Below are 15833 nucleotides of genomic sequence, written 5' to 3'. Positions count from 1 at the left end.
AGGAAACAAAATGTCCTTTATTGAAAAAAAATAATGTAGATGTAATTTTACTTTTTGGCCACAAGATGCCCTCGCCGCACACTTTCTTATGTATAGTATTACTATGCATAGAGGAAGTGATGCGTGGGCGTCTTTGTGAATGGCGGAGCCGTCTCAGACAGCTGTGGTCATTCACACGGGGAATTAGATCAATGAATGGGAACAGTGTTCCCATTCATTGATCTAGCGGCTAACGATCGGCGTTGGTAACAAGGGGGGGTGCTCGGGGGAGCGCGCGTCGGGGAGGGATGCAGTAGCTACGCGCGTTCCCCTGACCCCCTGCCCCCATAACAAGGATAGCCACAAAAACACCTAATTTGAAGGATGAACCCCTTTATCAGAGGGAGAGAAGAAATCGGGGCCCCATTACATTTTCGGTCCCCTGTGGATGCAGGGGCTAGTTATGCCCCTGGGTGTGTATGTGGGGAGGAATCAGCGCTCTAGTTACGCCCCTGGGTGTGTATGTGGGGAGGAATCAGCCCTCTAGTTACACCCCTCGGTGTTTATGTGTGGAAGAATCAGACCTCTTGTTACGCCCCTGGGTGTGTATGCGGGGAGGAATCAGCGCTCTAGTTACTCCCCTGGGTATGTATGTGGGGAGGAATCAGCCCTCTAGTTATGCCCCGGGGTGTTTATGCGGGGAGGAATCAGCCCTCTTGTTACGCCCCTGGGTGTGTATGCGGGGAGGAATCAGCCCTCTAGTTATGCCCCGGGGTGTGTATGCGGGGAGGAATCAGCCCTCTTGTTACGCCCCTGGGTATGTATGCGGGGAGGAATCAGCCCTCTTGTTACGCCCATGGGTGTGTATGCGGGGAGGAATCAGCCCTCTAGTTATGCCCCGGGGTGTGTATGCGGGGAGGAATCAGCCCTCTTGTTACGCCCCTGGGTGTGTATGCGGGGAGGAATCAGCCCTTTAGTTATGCCCCTGGGTATGTATGCGGGGAGGAATGAGCCCTCTAGTTTTGTCCCTGGGTGTGTATGCGGGGAGGAATCAGCATTCTTGTTACACCCCTGGGTATGTATGCGGGGAGGAATCAGCCCTCTAGTTTTGTCCCTGGGTGTATATGCGGGGAGGAATCAGCCCTCTAGTTATGCCCCGGGGTGTGTATGCGGGGAGGAATCAGCCCTCTTGTTACGCCCCTGGGTATGTATGCGGGGAGGAATCAGCCCTCTTGTTACGCCCCTGGGTGTGTATGCGGGGAGGAATCAGCCCTCTAGTTATGCCCCGGGGTGTGTATGCGGGGAGGAATCAGCCCTCTTGTTACGCCCCTGGGTGTGTATGCGGGGAGGAATCAGCCCTTTAGTTATGCCCCTGGGTATGTATGCGGGGAGGAATGAGCCCTCTAGTTTTGTCCCTGGGTGTATATGCGGGGAGGAATCAGCATTCTTGTTACACCCCTGGGTATGTATGCGGGGAGGAATCAGCCCTCTAGTTTTGTCCCTGGGTGTATATGCGGGGAGGAATCAGCATTCTTGTTACACCCCTGGGTATGTATGCGGGGAGGAATCAGCCCTTTAGTTATGCCCCTGGGTATGTATGCGGGGAGGAATGAGCCCTCTAGTTATGCCCCGGGGTGTTTATGCGGGGAGGAATCAGCATTCTTGTTACACCCCTGGGTATGTATGCGGGGAGGAATCAGCCCTCTAGTTTTGTCCCTGGGTGTATATGCGGGGAGGAATCAGCATTCTTGTTACACCCCTGGGTATGTATGCGGGGAGGAATCAGCCCTCTAGTTACGCCCCTGGGTATGTATGCAGGGAGGAATCAGCCCTCTAGTTACGCCCCTGGGTATGTATGCGGGGAGGAATCAGCCCTCTAGTTAAGCCCCTGGTACGGGTGGCAGAATCAGTAGATCATTACAAATGCATTAGAAGACGATCAGGGATTAAGTGTGCATATTTATACATTTAATGATTCTTAAAATAATAATAAAAAAATCCCTAATTCTTTCAGCACTGATACCTCTGTAAATACAAATGACCATTTATACACCAGCAGTTCTGGTTGCACAGATGCTCAGAAGAAACTTAGATATTACTTACACTCCTGTTTAGAGAGGGAACTACTATACCTAACATGTTCCTCTTTGTAACTATAAGATCAACACATTTAATGGGTTTTCAGTCCTCAGGTTTACTCTTGGGCAAAGAGTTTCTGTACAACAGACAAGACATTACTTCAGAGTTCAAATCCTCTGACACATATATGTACTCTATACTTGTCTGAGGTTGAGACCTACTGTAGGTTGACTTCCCTAACACAAAGCATAAGCCATACTGCACTTGTTATATAAATTTCTTTTTATGTTAAATATGATGTTGAGATTTAAGTTAATGATATGCATACTCGTATGAAGAAAAATACATTAGTTGTTTCTATTTTAATGTAAACAAATGAAATAAATTGGTAAAACAGCAGTGACCACAGTGACAAAAAAAAAAAAAACACAAAAAAAATTATCCTACATTTTGCAAAGGAAGCAAAATGGTAGATCAAATTGAAGATGGAGTATAGAGAAAAGGAACGCAAAACGAATAGAGGAGGAGAACAAAGAACACAGCTTTTCAAAAGCAAATTTCTTGGAAAGAAATTGGCCATTTGGATAGGAATGGAGGAAATCTACAGATTATACAATAAAGACAAAAAAAAAAACAAGTACAGAAAGAAATGATTTTCAGAGTCCAAATACATCACTTTGCACCATGTGACATAGAGCACCATCATAATCTATCAGACTGCCAGGCTACAAACCACCAAGCACGGGGTGTAATAGTATGATGTACTGTAAATACATGCAAGTACAGCAGGATATTGACAAAGGAAAAAAAATAATGTAATGAAGGCATTTGCAAAAGAAAGCGCTTTACAGCTACCACAACAAAGAAAACAGAACTATTAAGAACTACAAGTACAAGATGTTAAAATGAAGAGCGTACATGAATGGCACGAACTATACATGAGAATGTACAAGTGTGAGGTTTGTATGAATCTATGATGCAGCTTCTTCCCTTTTTTCTCCTTCAAGAGAGTTGCCATCTTTTTTTGCACTATGCACAGCAGGTTGAGAAATCATCCGAAACTCTCTCATTCTCTACTAAGTTATAAAGTTAACTCACCCTGTTGTCTGAAGCAATTGCCAGCCACAGAGATGACATGTTTATCAATTGTTTGAATGTGGAATTAGTGGAAAGTGATTGTGTCTGCTAAACTGCTTCTCACTTCCGCACATGACTTTAGCAAATGCTAAAACAGTAGGATTAGCCATACTATGCCAGGGAAAAAAACCCATATATGAGTAGATAAATACTAGATCTACTTACATAACACATGTTTTGTACTGTTCACGTTTTGATTTCAGTGAATTTTATATAGTAAATGACGAGAATTCTGTTCCCGGTGGGAGCCATGTATTTTGCCCACAGTTTAGGCTAAATCCTGATGTCATTTCTGCCCTTTACTTTTTTCTTTTCTCCTCCAATCGCTGAGTCACCTCAGCCTTGCTTGTAAACACAAGTGAGCAGAGGATCATGTTTCAGCTAGGCAGGGAAATAAATGGAAGAGGAGGAATATATTGTAGATAATAAGAACCCCCAGCATGCAACTGTTTGGCACTGACTACTAAAGGGCCAGTGCTCCGTAAGTATGTGAACTCCAAATCATAACAGCAGAAAAAGTTTTGAAAATTTTGAATGCAGGATTAGCATCTTTATCACCTAATACACTCTGACCAGTTGCTGTTGAAATTTGATTTTTATGGTGACAATCCTGCTTTAAACTATATTTGTGTAAACAGTTTTCTGTCTTGTTTGGGAGTTTTATTGTCTTCTTGTGTAAAGAAAGGTGCACCGTATGAGTTACATAGAGTGAAAAATGAAATGCCTAAGAAAGATATTAAGTGCTGAACATGTCTGAAATGATACAATATGCATGCTGCATTTGTTTTATGGAGCAATGGTGCAAAAGTATTATATATATTTAAAGCAGTTTACAGTCTCTTCCCTTCGTTATTCCTGTATCCTTCACCTACTGGTAAGCAAGGATCCTCCACCGCATATTAATAGACAGGACAGAAATCCCTGAACGCCCACAGTAGTAAGATAAGCAAGAAGATCAGATGAGCTAAAGAAGTTGACAGCTCAAAATAAATAGATTACTGTAGTCAAATATAATTTCACCTTCCCAACATTTCCCAGATTCATTTCTCAGTTGTCTGTGGGGCTGACAGCATGCTGTTATGATCCAGTCACTGTTTAAAATAGCTTACCTTAAATCTAGCTTCAGGAGCTTAATAAACCAGATCAATTATCAGGAAACACAACATCTTAAACATGATAAATTAGGCCCGTTTATATTCTTTTTGGGTGATAGCAAAGCTAAAGTCAAAAATAAATCAACAATCTTTCTACTTCAGAGAATGTCCAGCCTAATTTTCCCTAGTCATCCATCTGATGATTTGGAGCTTAGTCAGAAGTTTTTGGGTGTTTTGGTTTTTAGTTTCCCATCTGTAAGACACCCCCAAGGTCAGTTCTGCATAGCTATGTAATACCAGTGAGTGATGTAAGTCATCACTAAGAGTTGGCCAAATTCAGGTCAGCTCCCTCCTAATTCTATGCATTTGAACTGACCTTAAAGCACACCTGACGTGAAAGGGGTATGTTTATTTCCATTCAAACAATGCAAATTGCCTGGCTGATCCTCTGCATCTAGTGGGTTTTTTCCCATAGACCCTGCTCAAGCATGCATTGCAGGTGCTCCTAGACCCAAGTCTGACCAGAATAAACAGATGCTTGTTTTAGGTGTGGGATTCAGACACTACTGCAGCCAAAGAGACCAACTTGACAATGACATGTGAAACTGTGCTGCAGTTTTTGCCTATTAATGGAGCTGAATTCTTTCTGGATTTAGGACAATAGTTTAAGTTTAAAATAATTAAAAATATTCATATGGTGGCATTTAGCTTTAAGATTGAGGTGATCGTAAAAAGTGTTATCTAATCACTCAGTAATGTATTTAATCAAAAACTGTCGGTCTTGACAAATATCAATTGAAATTTGAATAACCATTCAACAGTGAACACTAATTGCATTAACTGACAGCTAATCAGCATTGGTAAAAAACCCTAACCACCCACTGAAGTGTGTATGCACCACAGAATGATCATTTAAAAAATTATTCCCTGTGCCAATGATGTATAACTTGACAAAATGAACTATGAGATTGCTATGTGTATTAAACCTTAGGGTTTAAAGAGACCCAGAGATGAAGGGTGTATTTTCGTTACATACCCGGGGCTTCCTCCAGCCCCATAAGCATGGATGAGTCGTTTACCGTCCTCCCATGTGCCTCCATTAAGCCACAATCTTCACCGGTATTCGGCTAAGTGACGTCAGCAGGGGGCCTTCTGCGCATGCACGGACGTTCTGTGCAAGTGCAGAAGACCCCGGCTGATGTCACTCAGTCAGACTGAGCCCGACTAAGCTGAGTACCGGGGGTTGATTGCAGCTGAATGGAAGATTCCAGAAGAACTGCGAGGGACGCAGCCATGCTTATGGGGCTGGTGGAAGCCCCGGTAAGTAAAAAAAGGCCCCTTTCTTCATCTCTGGGTCTCTTTAAGGTTTTAATAAAACATTCATTGTGCCTGGAGATCAAATTAAAGGCAAAAGCTTCATTCATTTTACAGTATACATGGCAGTTATGAACACAATCCTTTTTAGATATTTTGATTACGGTTTTACTTTTCTCTGAATTAAACAAGAGAACACATCTGATATAGCATTAAAAATATAATATACTGAAAAAATAAGCAATTGAAATTGTTACTTACCTGTTCAGTAAATTGCTGTGTGAAGAATTCCAATACAAGCATTGGCACTTTTCAAACCTTACCAAAAATCTCCCTAGCCCTTTCCAATTGTATGTATTTATGCGTTTCTCCTTCTAAACACACATCACAGATACAGTCTGACTTCAGTCAAATCTTTCTTTGAGCAAATTTATCCCCATGGTTAAAAAATACACACTGCTGAACAGTGTATTATTTGTCTGGTTGCCAAAGATCTCTTGAAGAAAAGTAACACCAGTGATCAACTGGAGTATGGCCATTCATTACAACTTTAGCATATACCAGTGCAGAAAAATGGGGCTCAAAATTTCAAGCAATAATGTCCTTACTCAGGTGCCAGGAAACCCTGAACTTTATATTCCTATTCTGCTCTTTTAGAGTTAAATGTTAATAAACAGAAATCATTTTGTTACTCACTCGAGCATTTGTGTTATTTATCTGTCATTGGACTAAGTAGGGTTGATGTATCCCCCATTATATCCTGTTGCTGAAGATCATATACATAATGCAGACACATAGACTTGAAGATATTGGAACATTACAAAATCGTATACCCAAACCAAATAATGTTTCAAGGTAGGGTGATCATATACAGTAAATAGACCTTGTATCCATGCCTGGTAAAACTTGTAATGCAGAGGACTAATCTTCAGACCAGCATAATTCATGTGAAGTTTCCAAAAAGGATATCCCGCTACACCAATTGGCAAGGTAAAAAATCCAAGGCTTTATTTAGAACATCAAATGACACACAGAAAAAGGCTCAAGCGTATTGGAGCTTTGCATGGCTCCTTAATCATAGCTATGATTAAGGAGCCACGCAGAGCTCTGATATGCGTGAGCCTTTTTCTGTGTGTCATTTAATGTTCCAAATAAAGCCTTGGTTTTTTTACCTTGCCAATTGGTGTAGCAGGATACTCTTTTTGGAAACTTTGCTTGGAGACATTTGGATCCCCGGCTCCCCCCCTTTGGCGCTGCATTGGTGGTAGCAGCCGCTCTACCTTCCATTGCTATAATTCCTGTAAGCTGCATTCACATTTCACTTTGGCAGGAAGTTTTATGCATGCATTGAAAGGGAAGACTACATGGACCAGGTATCTTGATGTTGGAATCAACAATTATTAATATATCTTCCCCTGGCAACCATTGTGTTAGAAGTCTACTACCAAACAAAAACATGAATGTACATTTACAGGTTGCCTCAATAAAGAGTAAAATGGTACACTGCTTCTAAGATGCTAAAGAGTGATGTAAGCATAACTGCTAACATTAAGTAGAATTTTAAGCTTTCAAAAACATTACTAGGTTACAGACTATGATGTACAACTTCCACTACAATAACTGCATTGATAATCATAAATGTATGCAATGAAAGAACTGTATTGGTTAAAAAATGTGTCTATAACTGAATGGAAACAAAGCACAATGACTTAACAAGTGAAAGAGCACCTTTTCACCTTTCACCAAAATTCAGGAGTAAAAGGTTCTACTAATTTAGATATTATCCTGCCTCTTATTACAGTTAAAACCAAATAGCATTGAACAAGCATCAACATACCTAGGCCACTTTGCTTCATGTCTGATGGGTGCCTGGCATAAGATGTGAAGAGTCGGTAGCCTCCTGATTTTGAGGACGTCTCCGAGAGCACCTAGTGAAAAGAAAAATTCTGTTGGTTGATGGATATCATGAAACACTGACCTTAAGGGTCATCTCTGGGAATAACATTCTTCAGAAGCAAAGCAGACAATTTGGAATCACTGCAGATGGGAGTTCAACAGCCTGCATTTAAAGATGAAAGTAAAGATAAAAAGCTTTGGTGTCAAACAGCAGGAATGCGCAGGTACAGAAATAGCGTGCTGCACAAGTCATTTTCCATGGTGCTAGGCTAAGCAAGAGCTGCCCTATTTGTAATGGATCCAAAGTTCTCTGACTTGTCCTCAACCCACCTTCCATCCAGATCCCTGGAGTTGGGATGCTCAGTTGAAGACACAACAGCCTTTATCCCATATGCATATTATACAGTATTTACAAACTAAAGTGAAGAAGTCCTTGTGCAGAGATGAATGGTGCGGTCTTTGTCTACATTTTTTAAATAACATCAGGCAAAGTGGTCACTTATGGATCTATAATCTGTTAGATTGGTGTATCTATCATAGGATAGTAAAAAAGTCTTTACTAAAAATTCAATAATTCTTGCATTTTTTGTGAAGGTTAAGGTTACTAACACCGGGGGATCACTGCTTGTTAACCCATTAGTCCCATGCGCATTAACGGGTTAATGCGACATGTTGTTATAGTAAAAGGTTACCATAGCAATGTGTTACCACGGCAATGTGTGCATTACCGCAGAAGAGGGTGTGGTGCTAATGGGTTAATGTGTGGTGCTCCTCCGGTGATAGTAAAGGTAAAATTGTTGTGTGCGGTCGGTGCATGGCAACCTTACCACTAGTGGGTGCATCAGGTCCATTTTCTTTAAACCTTTACCAAACCATCCTCAAATGGAAATCAGGACTTCCATGGAAACAGCAGAATTTTTTGCAGGAGCCTAAACACCAATGATACTTAGCTATGCAATGCCAGACATCACCTTGTAACCCCCCCCCTCCCCCCCCCCACACACACACACACTTCCCCTCCAAAAACCCATGCACACACAAAGCAATAGATTGTAGAAGCTACATTACATAGCCTTCAAATAATAAAGTTCCACAAATACTAAAAGTACGATTTGAAAGGTGAGACGTGCAGGCTAGAGCAAGAAAGTACAGCTCTTGTCTACACACTGAGAACTCTTGGTTGTGAGGTTCTTATGTGCACTCGCAAGAAAAAAATGATATCCGCGCCATAAACATACAGGTCAGTACATGCTTGTAAAAGGGATGCTAGTGGTAACCCACTTTCTGGCATAGGAGCCCTGGAAGAGGTGGACTAACAATGTACAAAGATATACCCATGTTTCAGTGAAAACAACCTTATAACATGTACTGCTGGGAAAAATTAAGGACTAACTGATGTATGCCACTGTAACTAGATTTTACTGTTAGAGTTGTGTGTGAACATTACATTTACTATTTCAAATAATACCGAATATGAAACCTAAAATTGCATCTTTATTTAGTCATGCCAAGAAAGACTGCAAAAATCCAAATGCCATGCACACACACACAAAAACAATCTAATTAATTATGCAACTTGAGGACAAGCCCTAAAAGGGACATGATAAAACAATCTTTATTAGTATGTCTAAAATATTGTGGGGCAGCAACAAACATATCAACAAAGACATGTGACTGTATAGGTACTGTGTCAAAAGATAATCTGACTCCGTAAAGGTTCAAGGGAGGGGTGTACATGTAGATGGATAGATCACTGCTCTAATAACCCTCTCCTTTAATAGGTTGATCTATATATAGCTAATAGAGGTCTCCCATAGACCCTACCTAGGCCGACAGTTTGTGGTGAGATTCCTATAACACCCCCTTATACACAAACAAAATCAACATGTTTCGCTCTTATGGGCTTTGTCAGGAGTGATAGTTACATATAGTGCAGAGGGTATGAAAAAAATAACAATACCACAACCAAGGAGTAGCACAAGAAAGCAGTACCAAACCATAATCGTTTAGTGCTATTTCTTGATCTACTCCTTGGTTGTGATAGTGTACTTGCTATTGGCTCTTAGCACATTCCATATTATGTTATACGTTAAGAAAAAGTGGATATGGTGCCGGTTTGTGTTTGTTGAAGCACACTTGAAAAAATAACAAAACCATCCACCAGAATTATAACAATATGACTGTCAGCATTTAAGCCCCTGTCAGAGTTGTGTGCTGCTTGAAATAAAAGGCTTAAATAGCTCCTGAGAGAGGAAGACATACTAATAAAGGTTATGTTTTAGTGTGTTAAGGGGCCTGCCCTCTTGGAAAAAGTTAGATTACTTATCGCCTGAGTACTATATTCAGTTTTTGCTTATTAATTATTCTTCAGAAAATAAAAAAGTAATTGTAACGATATGTGTCAGCAAGTAACAGAGTTCTGATTATTAGGTGATCTGCAGTATCACATATAATACAGATATATACCTGATTATATGGTGATCTGCAGAATCACCAATAATACAAGTATACCAGACAGCTAATGTGATAGCTACTAGCAAAGTATAGTGCTTGGTGCAACAGTAGTACTGATAGGTTTAGCTATACCTCACCAGAGGAGCTGGTGGGTACTAACAGTACAGAGCCTGTCACCAGAGACAAGGGCCCTCTGGTGAGAGTAGAGTGGTCAGACTAATCGAGTTGGCAAAAGACAGACAGATACAGTACAAAATCAGAAGGCAAAGGCAAGAAGGTTTAACAGGCAGAGTCGGCAGCAAGATCAGATGGGCAGAAGTCCAGAATCACTGAGCGGAAGAGTAGTCAGAACGAGCCAGAGTCATACACAGATAATATACAGTATATCAATTAGAATTATAGATATCAAACAATTCTTATCTCTGTGTGAAATCCCCGGTTTCCTTCCGGATCAAAGCACACCGGATCGTCTGAGCGCTAACACAAAGTATTCGCAACAGCAGACAAGTTGCGAGTGATTTGGCAACGCTTAAGAAGCAGGGGAGATCCCTCCGGCACGCCCACTCCCATCAACCAATGAGGAGCGGCGAGCATCTGCTTTGACGTCAGCCGACAGGCCGGTCAGCTGACGCGCCTCCTCCCCGCATAAAGGTCCTGTCTGTGTGCACGCGCGTACGCGACAATGCGACCCTCTGTGCTGCTGACAAACCCGTCCTCGGCGTGCTAGACGCCCGATGCACGGATAGATCGCTAGGCAGGGAGATGGAGGCAGCTGCGGTGGTATCGCTGTTTAACACAGCTCTCTTCCATGTTTGTTACAGTAATAAGCAATTAGGCAAAGATAGAGAGCTCATCAAAAATTAGCATTTTCATTTGTGAACTATTGTAAATAATGTGCAGGTGACAAGTCCCCACTCCCATAAACTATCTGTGGCAAACAACCAACTCCCATAAAATATCCGTTTAAAAACCCACTACCACAAAATATATCTGGCAAACATACTACTACCATAAAATATCTCTTTGAAACACCCCACTACCATAAAACATATCTCTGGCCAACACCCTGCTCCCATAAAATATATCTGGCAAGCACCCTGCTCCCATAAAATATCTCAGGCAAATACTCCACTTCCATAAAATATCTGTGGCAAACACCCACTACCATCAAATATATCTCTGGCAAACACCCTACTCCCATTAAAAAAAATCCTTAACAAACACGCCAGCTCCCACAAATTACCTATGGAAAACATTCCACTCCATTAAATATATTTATTTAATACAATTAATTAATATCCACTCCATTAAATATCTCTGAAAAACATTCCACTACTATTAAATATCTCTTGCAAACAACCCACTCCCATAAAATAGTTCATGCAAACAACCTACTACCACAAGATATCTATGGCAAAAACACTGCTTCCCTAAAATACCTGTGCAAACAAACCACCCCTAGAAAACATCTCTGGTAAACACCCCACTTACACAAAATACTTGTGGAAAACACCCACTTCTATAAAAAAAATGCCCCACTTCCACAAAATACCTGTGGCAAAAAGTCCACTCCTTTTAAATTATCTCTGGTAAACACCTCACTTTCACAAAATATTTAGCAGATACACCACTCCCATAAAATATCAGTGGCAAACACTTTCACAAAAAACTTCTCGAAAACACACCACAATAAAGCCATAAAAACCAAGAGGAAAGCGTGGGCAGCAGATATGGAAACTCCCCAGAACAGTGACATGCAGAATTCACAATTATTGTAAGAGAAATTTGTTTATGCACGTCCACATGCCAATTTCTTTAAAAAGTATGTGGAAAATGTTAATCATTGTGCTGTGTAGGGGCTTAGTGCATTTCTAATGTAAATAGAATAAATACCAGATTCAACCATGTTCAATAATTCAGATTTAATGTTGATTTTGACCCCATTAACATATCTGAGCACTCCTAGCAGCATATTAGAAACACCTCTCAACCACAGCAACTTATACATTGTGCACACTGTACACCAGATCTACTGTAATAATTGTGCATCCTGTGGGAAAGCTTTATTTGCATACTTGTGATTTTTAGATCAGGTAAGGTAATAGCTATGTGCCATCCTTCCTGTTCCTGTGAATATATGCTCCTGCTTCCTGTGGACAAATGTGGACAGAAAAGGATATGTAAAAAACATTTCTTAAACCAGACATAGATATTACAGATATGTGTAAGTGTTTACATGGAAATAAGCAGTTTCAACAGGATGCAGCTGTGGATGCAGTTAACTTCTGCCTTGAGGTCTCTTCAATGACAATTCCTAGCCAGTAGCTGTACACTTCTTTGCTAGACTCTGGGGGTCAAAATAATAGCCTAAAACAAGTAATCTTCATCACTTTCTTGGAGATAAAACAACAAATATCTTAAATGTGCTGATTTTTAGTTTAAAACAATTCAAAAGGTAGGTGATGCACAAAGAGAAAATTGATATAAAATATCTCAAATGCATTGTGGTTTAGGTTGTATTTACTGTAGGTCAATGGAGTGTAAGCAGAGATACAAATACAAATATAGCAGATCTTACTTGCCAAACTCAAAAGTAAAAATCTTTACTGGCTAGTGTTCAGTTGCTATGGAGGAGGAAGGGGAGACCAATATGCAGTGGCCTGCACACAATGGAGTGGGAGGAGAAAGGAGAACGCTTTTGGTCTACACTTGACTGAGATGATCCAGCACTCTGAATTTCTTGGCGATGCATCCGCACTGCTGTACACACACTAAATTCTCATCAGAGATGGCCCCAACTGGCCACCCCAGACCGAGAACCTTTTAGCAAATTTACAAGGTTTTATTGTTATTTTCCAGCACTGGCTGTGATAAATGTCCTCATTGTTAAAACTTTTAACCACAAAGGTGTGATACCATTGCAGGGTCTGTGGTCACACTGTCCATAAATGGTAAATAACCACGGAAGGGGAGGAGGATTGTTTAAATATGAGATGGCTGGATGGTGTAATGGTTAAGGGCTCTGCCTATGACACAGGAGACCAGGGTTCGAATCTCGGCTCTGCCTGTTCAGTAAGCCAGCACCTATTCAGCAGGAGACCTTAGGCAAGTCTCCCTAACACTGCTACTGCCTATAGAGCGCGTCCTAGTGGCTGCAGCTCTGGCGCTTTGAGTCCGCCAGGAGAAAAGCGCGATATAAATGTTATTTGTCTTGTCTTGTCTAGATATGTGCATGCCTTGGAGTGTGCCGCTACCTTCTGCATGTCACATTTCACTTGGTCAATAAACTAGTGGTAGATCATTGGATCTCTTCTCTTTTCCCAAACAAAACCCACAAACTATCACTGAATGTCTCTGCAAAAAGTTGGAAAACCTTTGCATACAACAATGTGTAATTCTGACAAATCCTAGTGTACTCCAGCAAGCAAGATCGGACCAAATAAGGACATTTTATATCTATGCTCTTAAATCACTGCCTATGAAAATATATCTAAGCTGAGTGAGTGTATCTGGTGAGAACCAAATCTATGACTGCACTAAATTGGACTTTTGTGTACATACTTACTGATAATTGAACGAATGTCCATACAGTGGCAAAAGAAAGTCGCCTACATACAGTTGTTTGCCTGCAAGACAATCGCTGAACAATGCTGCAAGAATCTTTGTAGCATAAACAGTGGCTGGCAATGAAATAATCCTGCCAAGACCAGAGGCTTTATATAAACTGATGTTTCACTTCGAGAAAGAAACAGAGCAGAATAAAGCTGTTGAAGCATGAGAGTTTCTGGACTAGCCTTATAATTATTAAACAATAAGCTGATCATAGCATACTGTTATCACAGGTGGTGTGTTAGTCTTATTATAAAAAGCGCTGGCTGTGTACACAATAGATTTATTCACAGCTAAATGTAAAAAAGGTAGGTGTGTGTGTGTGTGTGTGTGTGTGTGTGTGTGTGTGTGTGTGTGTGGGGGGGGGGGGGGGGGGGGGGGGGGGGGTCTAGTCTAATTTTGCCTTATAGAAACTAAACCAAAACTATCACATACAGGAGCTGTCTGTAAAGATATATTTTAAATGTAGTTAATCATTTAAAGTAGGATTGTACTCCCAAAACTAACATTTCAGTACCACTCTTAGTTACATCAACCCATTCAGGTTCCGTCGTTTTCACGTGAGAAATGTTCACCTCCCATTCATTAGCCTATAACTTTATCACTACTTATCACAATGCACTGATCTATATCTTGTTTTTTCTGCCACCAATTAGGCTTTCTTTGGGGGATACATTTTGCTAAGAGCCACTTTACTGTAAATGCATTTTAACAGGAAGAATAAGAAAAAAATGGAAAAATTCATTATTTCTCAGTTTTCAGCCATTATAGTTTTAAAATAATACATGCCTCCATAATTAAAACTCGCGTATTGTATTTGTCCATATGTAATATCTCACTACCGAATCAAATCGCGCAGGTAAATAACAAAATCACACTTTGCCAAAAACGGCTTAACCTATTAGCGCTATAATGGTTCTTTAAAACCAATTCCCCACAGAGCGATCTTGAGCTTTTTGATCGCTGTGGGGCTTTACTCCACAATTTTATTAAAACAGTGTTACAGAGCAGCGTTCTCACATGTAACTGCAAGTGCAATTTTTACTCCGTATGGCCAGAAGCAGATGTCTCCTGCAGGGGTCTTTGCTGATCCCCCCACGGTCACACTCGTGTTAATGACCTGGGGTGTAGCTATCCCACAGTATTGCTGCTTAATTTGTCTTGGACCATATGATGTGTGACTTGCAACAAGCAGTTCAACTTAGATATCACAAAAATGGCCTGCTCAATAGTAGATACGCAGGTCATTAGATATGTTTAAAATTGGGGTCCCCATAGGGGATATAAATGCCTTCATAGAAGGTGGCTGGGTGGGTATTTTCACCAGGTGTGTAAGCAGTGCAGAATAGATGTACAATGGTGTCACTCAACAATTGTTTCGCCTCCTAAGATGAGGCGTCGTCAGGAGTTTGTGATAACACGACAAATATTTACAATATAATACAATATGTACAGCCCACCACCCCCATCATCAAAGGTTCCCCCAGCAACACACTCAAGTCAGAGTTGAATGTGAATGAAGGCAGGGCGTTTATATACTGATGTATCCCACACACCCTTCCCATTGAGCTCCTCCCCTGTGTATGTATTCATCCTCACCCCCTTAGTCGATCCCAGGGTATGCATGTCCGCGCCCTGTATGTAACATAATTCCCCTCCACCTCCTCCGTTTCTCTAGCATCTCGGTCCGGCGTGTGACGCTGTTTCCTATGACGTCACATCCGGCCTCTGACTGTAGCGTTATGATTGGCCGGGCCGCCGCTCTATTGTTTGGGCATTGCCATGGCAACCCACCAAATCAACGCGGGGCTTCATGTTATGCGCTGACTGGCCGGGCACCGCTGTGTTATCGGGCGTTGTCATGGTGACCAATACGCCATATGCATGGTGCGAGGACATCCTGCTACAGCCTCATATCCAGATGCTGATCTGCAGGATTGTCTGCTTACTATAGTGCCAATTTCCCTAATGTCAGCTCTATCAACACTTATCACTCAGATGGGCGCTGTCGCTGCATCCTGCTACATCCATCTGTACACACGCTATTCTGCAGGGTAAACTGCTTAATTATTGACATAGTGACTGTCGCCCTAGTGTGGTATATAACCCCAGTCATCAAATAGAGGGCCACTCACGCTACACCCGGTGCCCATCCTTCTGATTCCACCGATTCCTCTCTGCTTGTATGCCCCCCATCTATATGATTTAAAGGACACCCTCCTGAGGAGTGTAAAATCCATGCATTCCAGAGCACCCCTACAGTTATGCCCC

At 41.5% G+C, this 15833-nt stretch overlaps 1 protein-coding gene across 20 annotated transcripts in view; it reads right to left on the bottom strand.

Annotated features, from left to right (window-relative positions):
• Positions 1-15833, bottom strand: part of PPIP5K1 (diphosphoinositol pentakisphosphate kinase 1) — a 508717-nt gene that overhangs the window by 340354 nt on the left and 152530 nt on the right. For all 20 annotated transcript variants that reach the window (XR_011030280.1, XR_011030281.1, XM_068275298.1 and 17 more), the window contains one exon: positions 7441-7531. Coding sequence is in view for 18 of the 20 variants with exons in the window: in XM_068275298.1 (XP_068131399.1) it covers positions 7441-7531 (91 nt within the window). In the remaining 2 variants the exon portion in view is untranslated. The remainder of the gene's footprint in view (positions 1-7440; positions 7532-15833) is intronic.

The sequence above is a fragment of the Hyperolius riggenbachi genome, chromosome 3 (assembly GCF_040937935.1).
Source record: "Hyperolius riggenbachi isolate aHypRig1 chromosome 3, aHypRig1.pri, whole genome shotgun sequence".
NCBI lineage: Eukaryota > Metazoa > Chordata > Amphibia > Anura > Hyperoliidae > Hyperolius > Hyperolius riggenbachi.
This window is presented reverse-complemented; position numbering and strand designations above follow the sequence as displayed.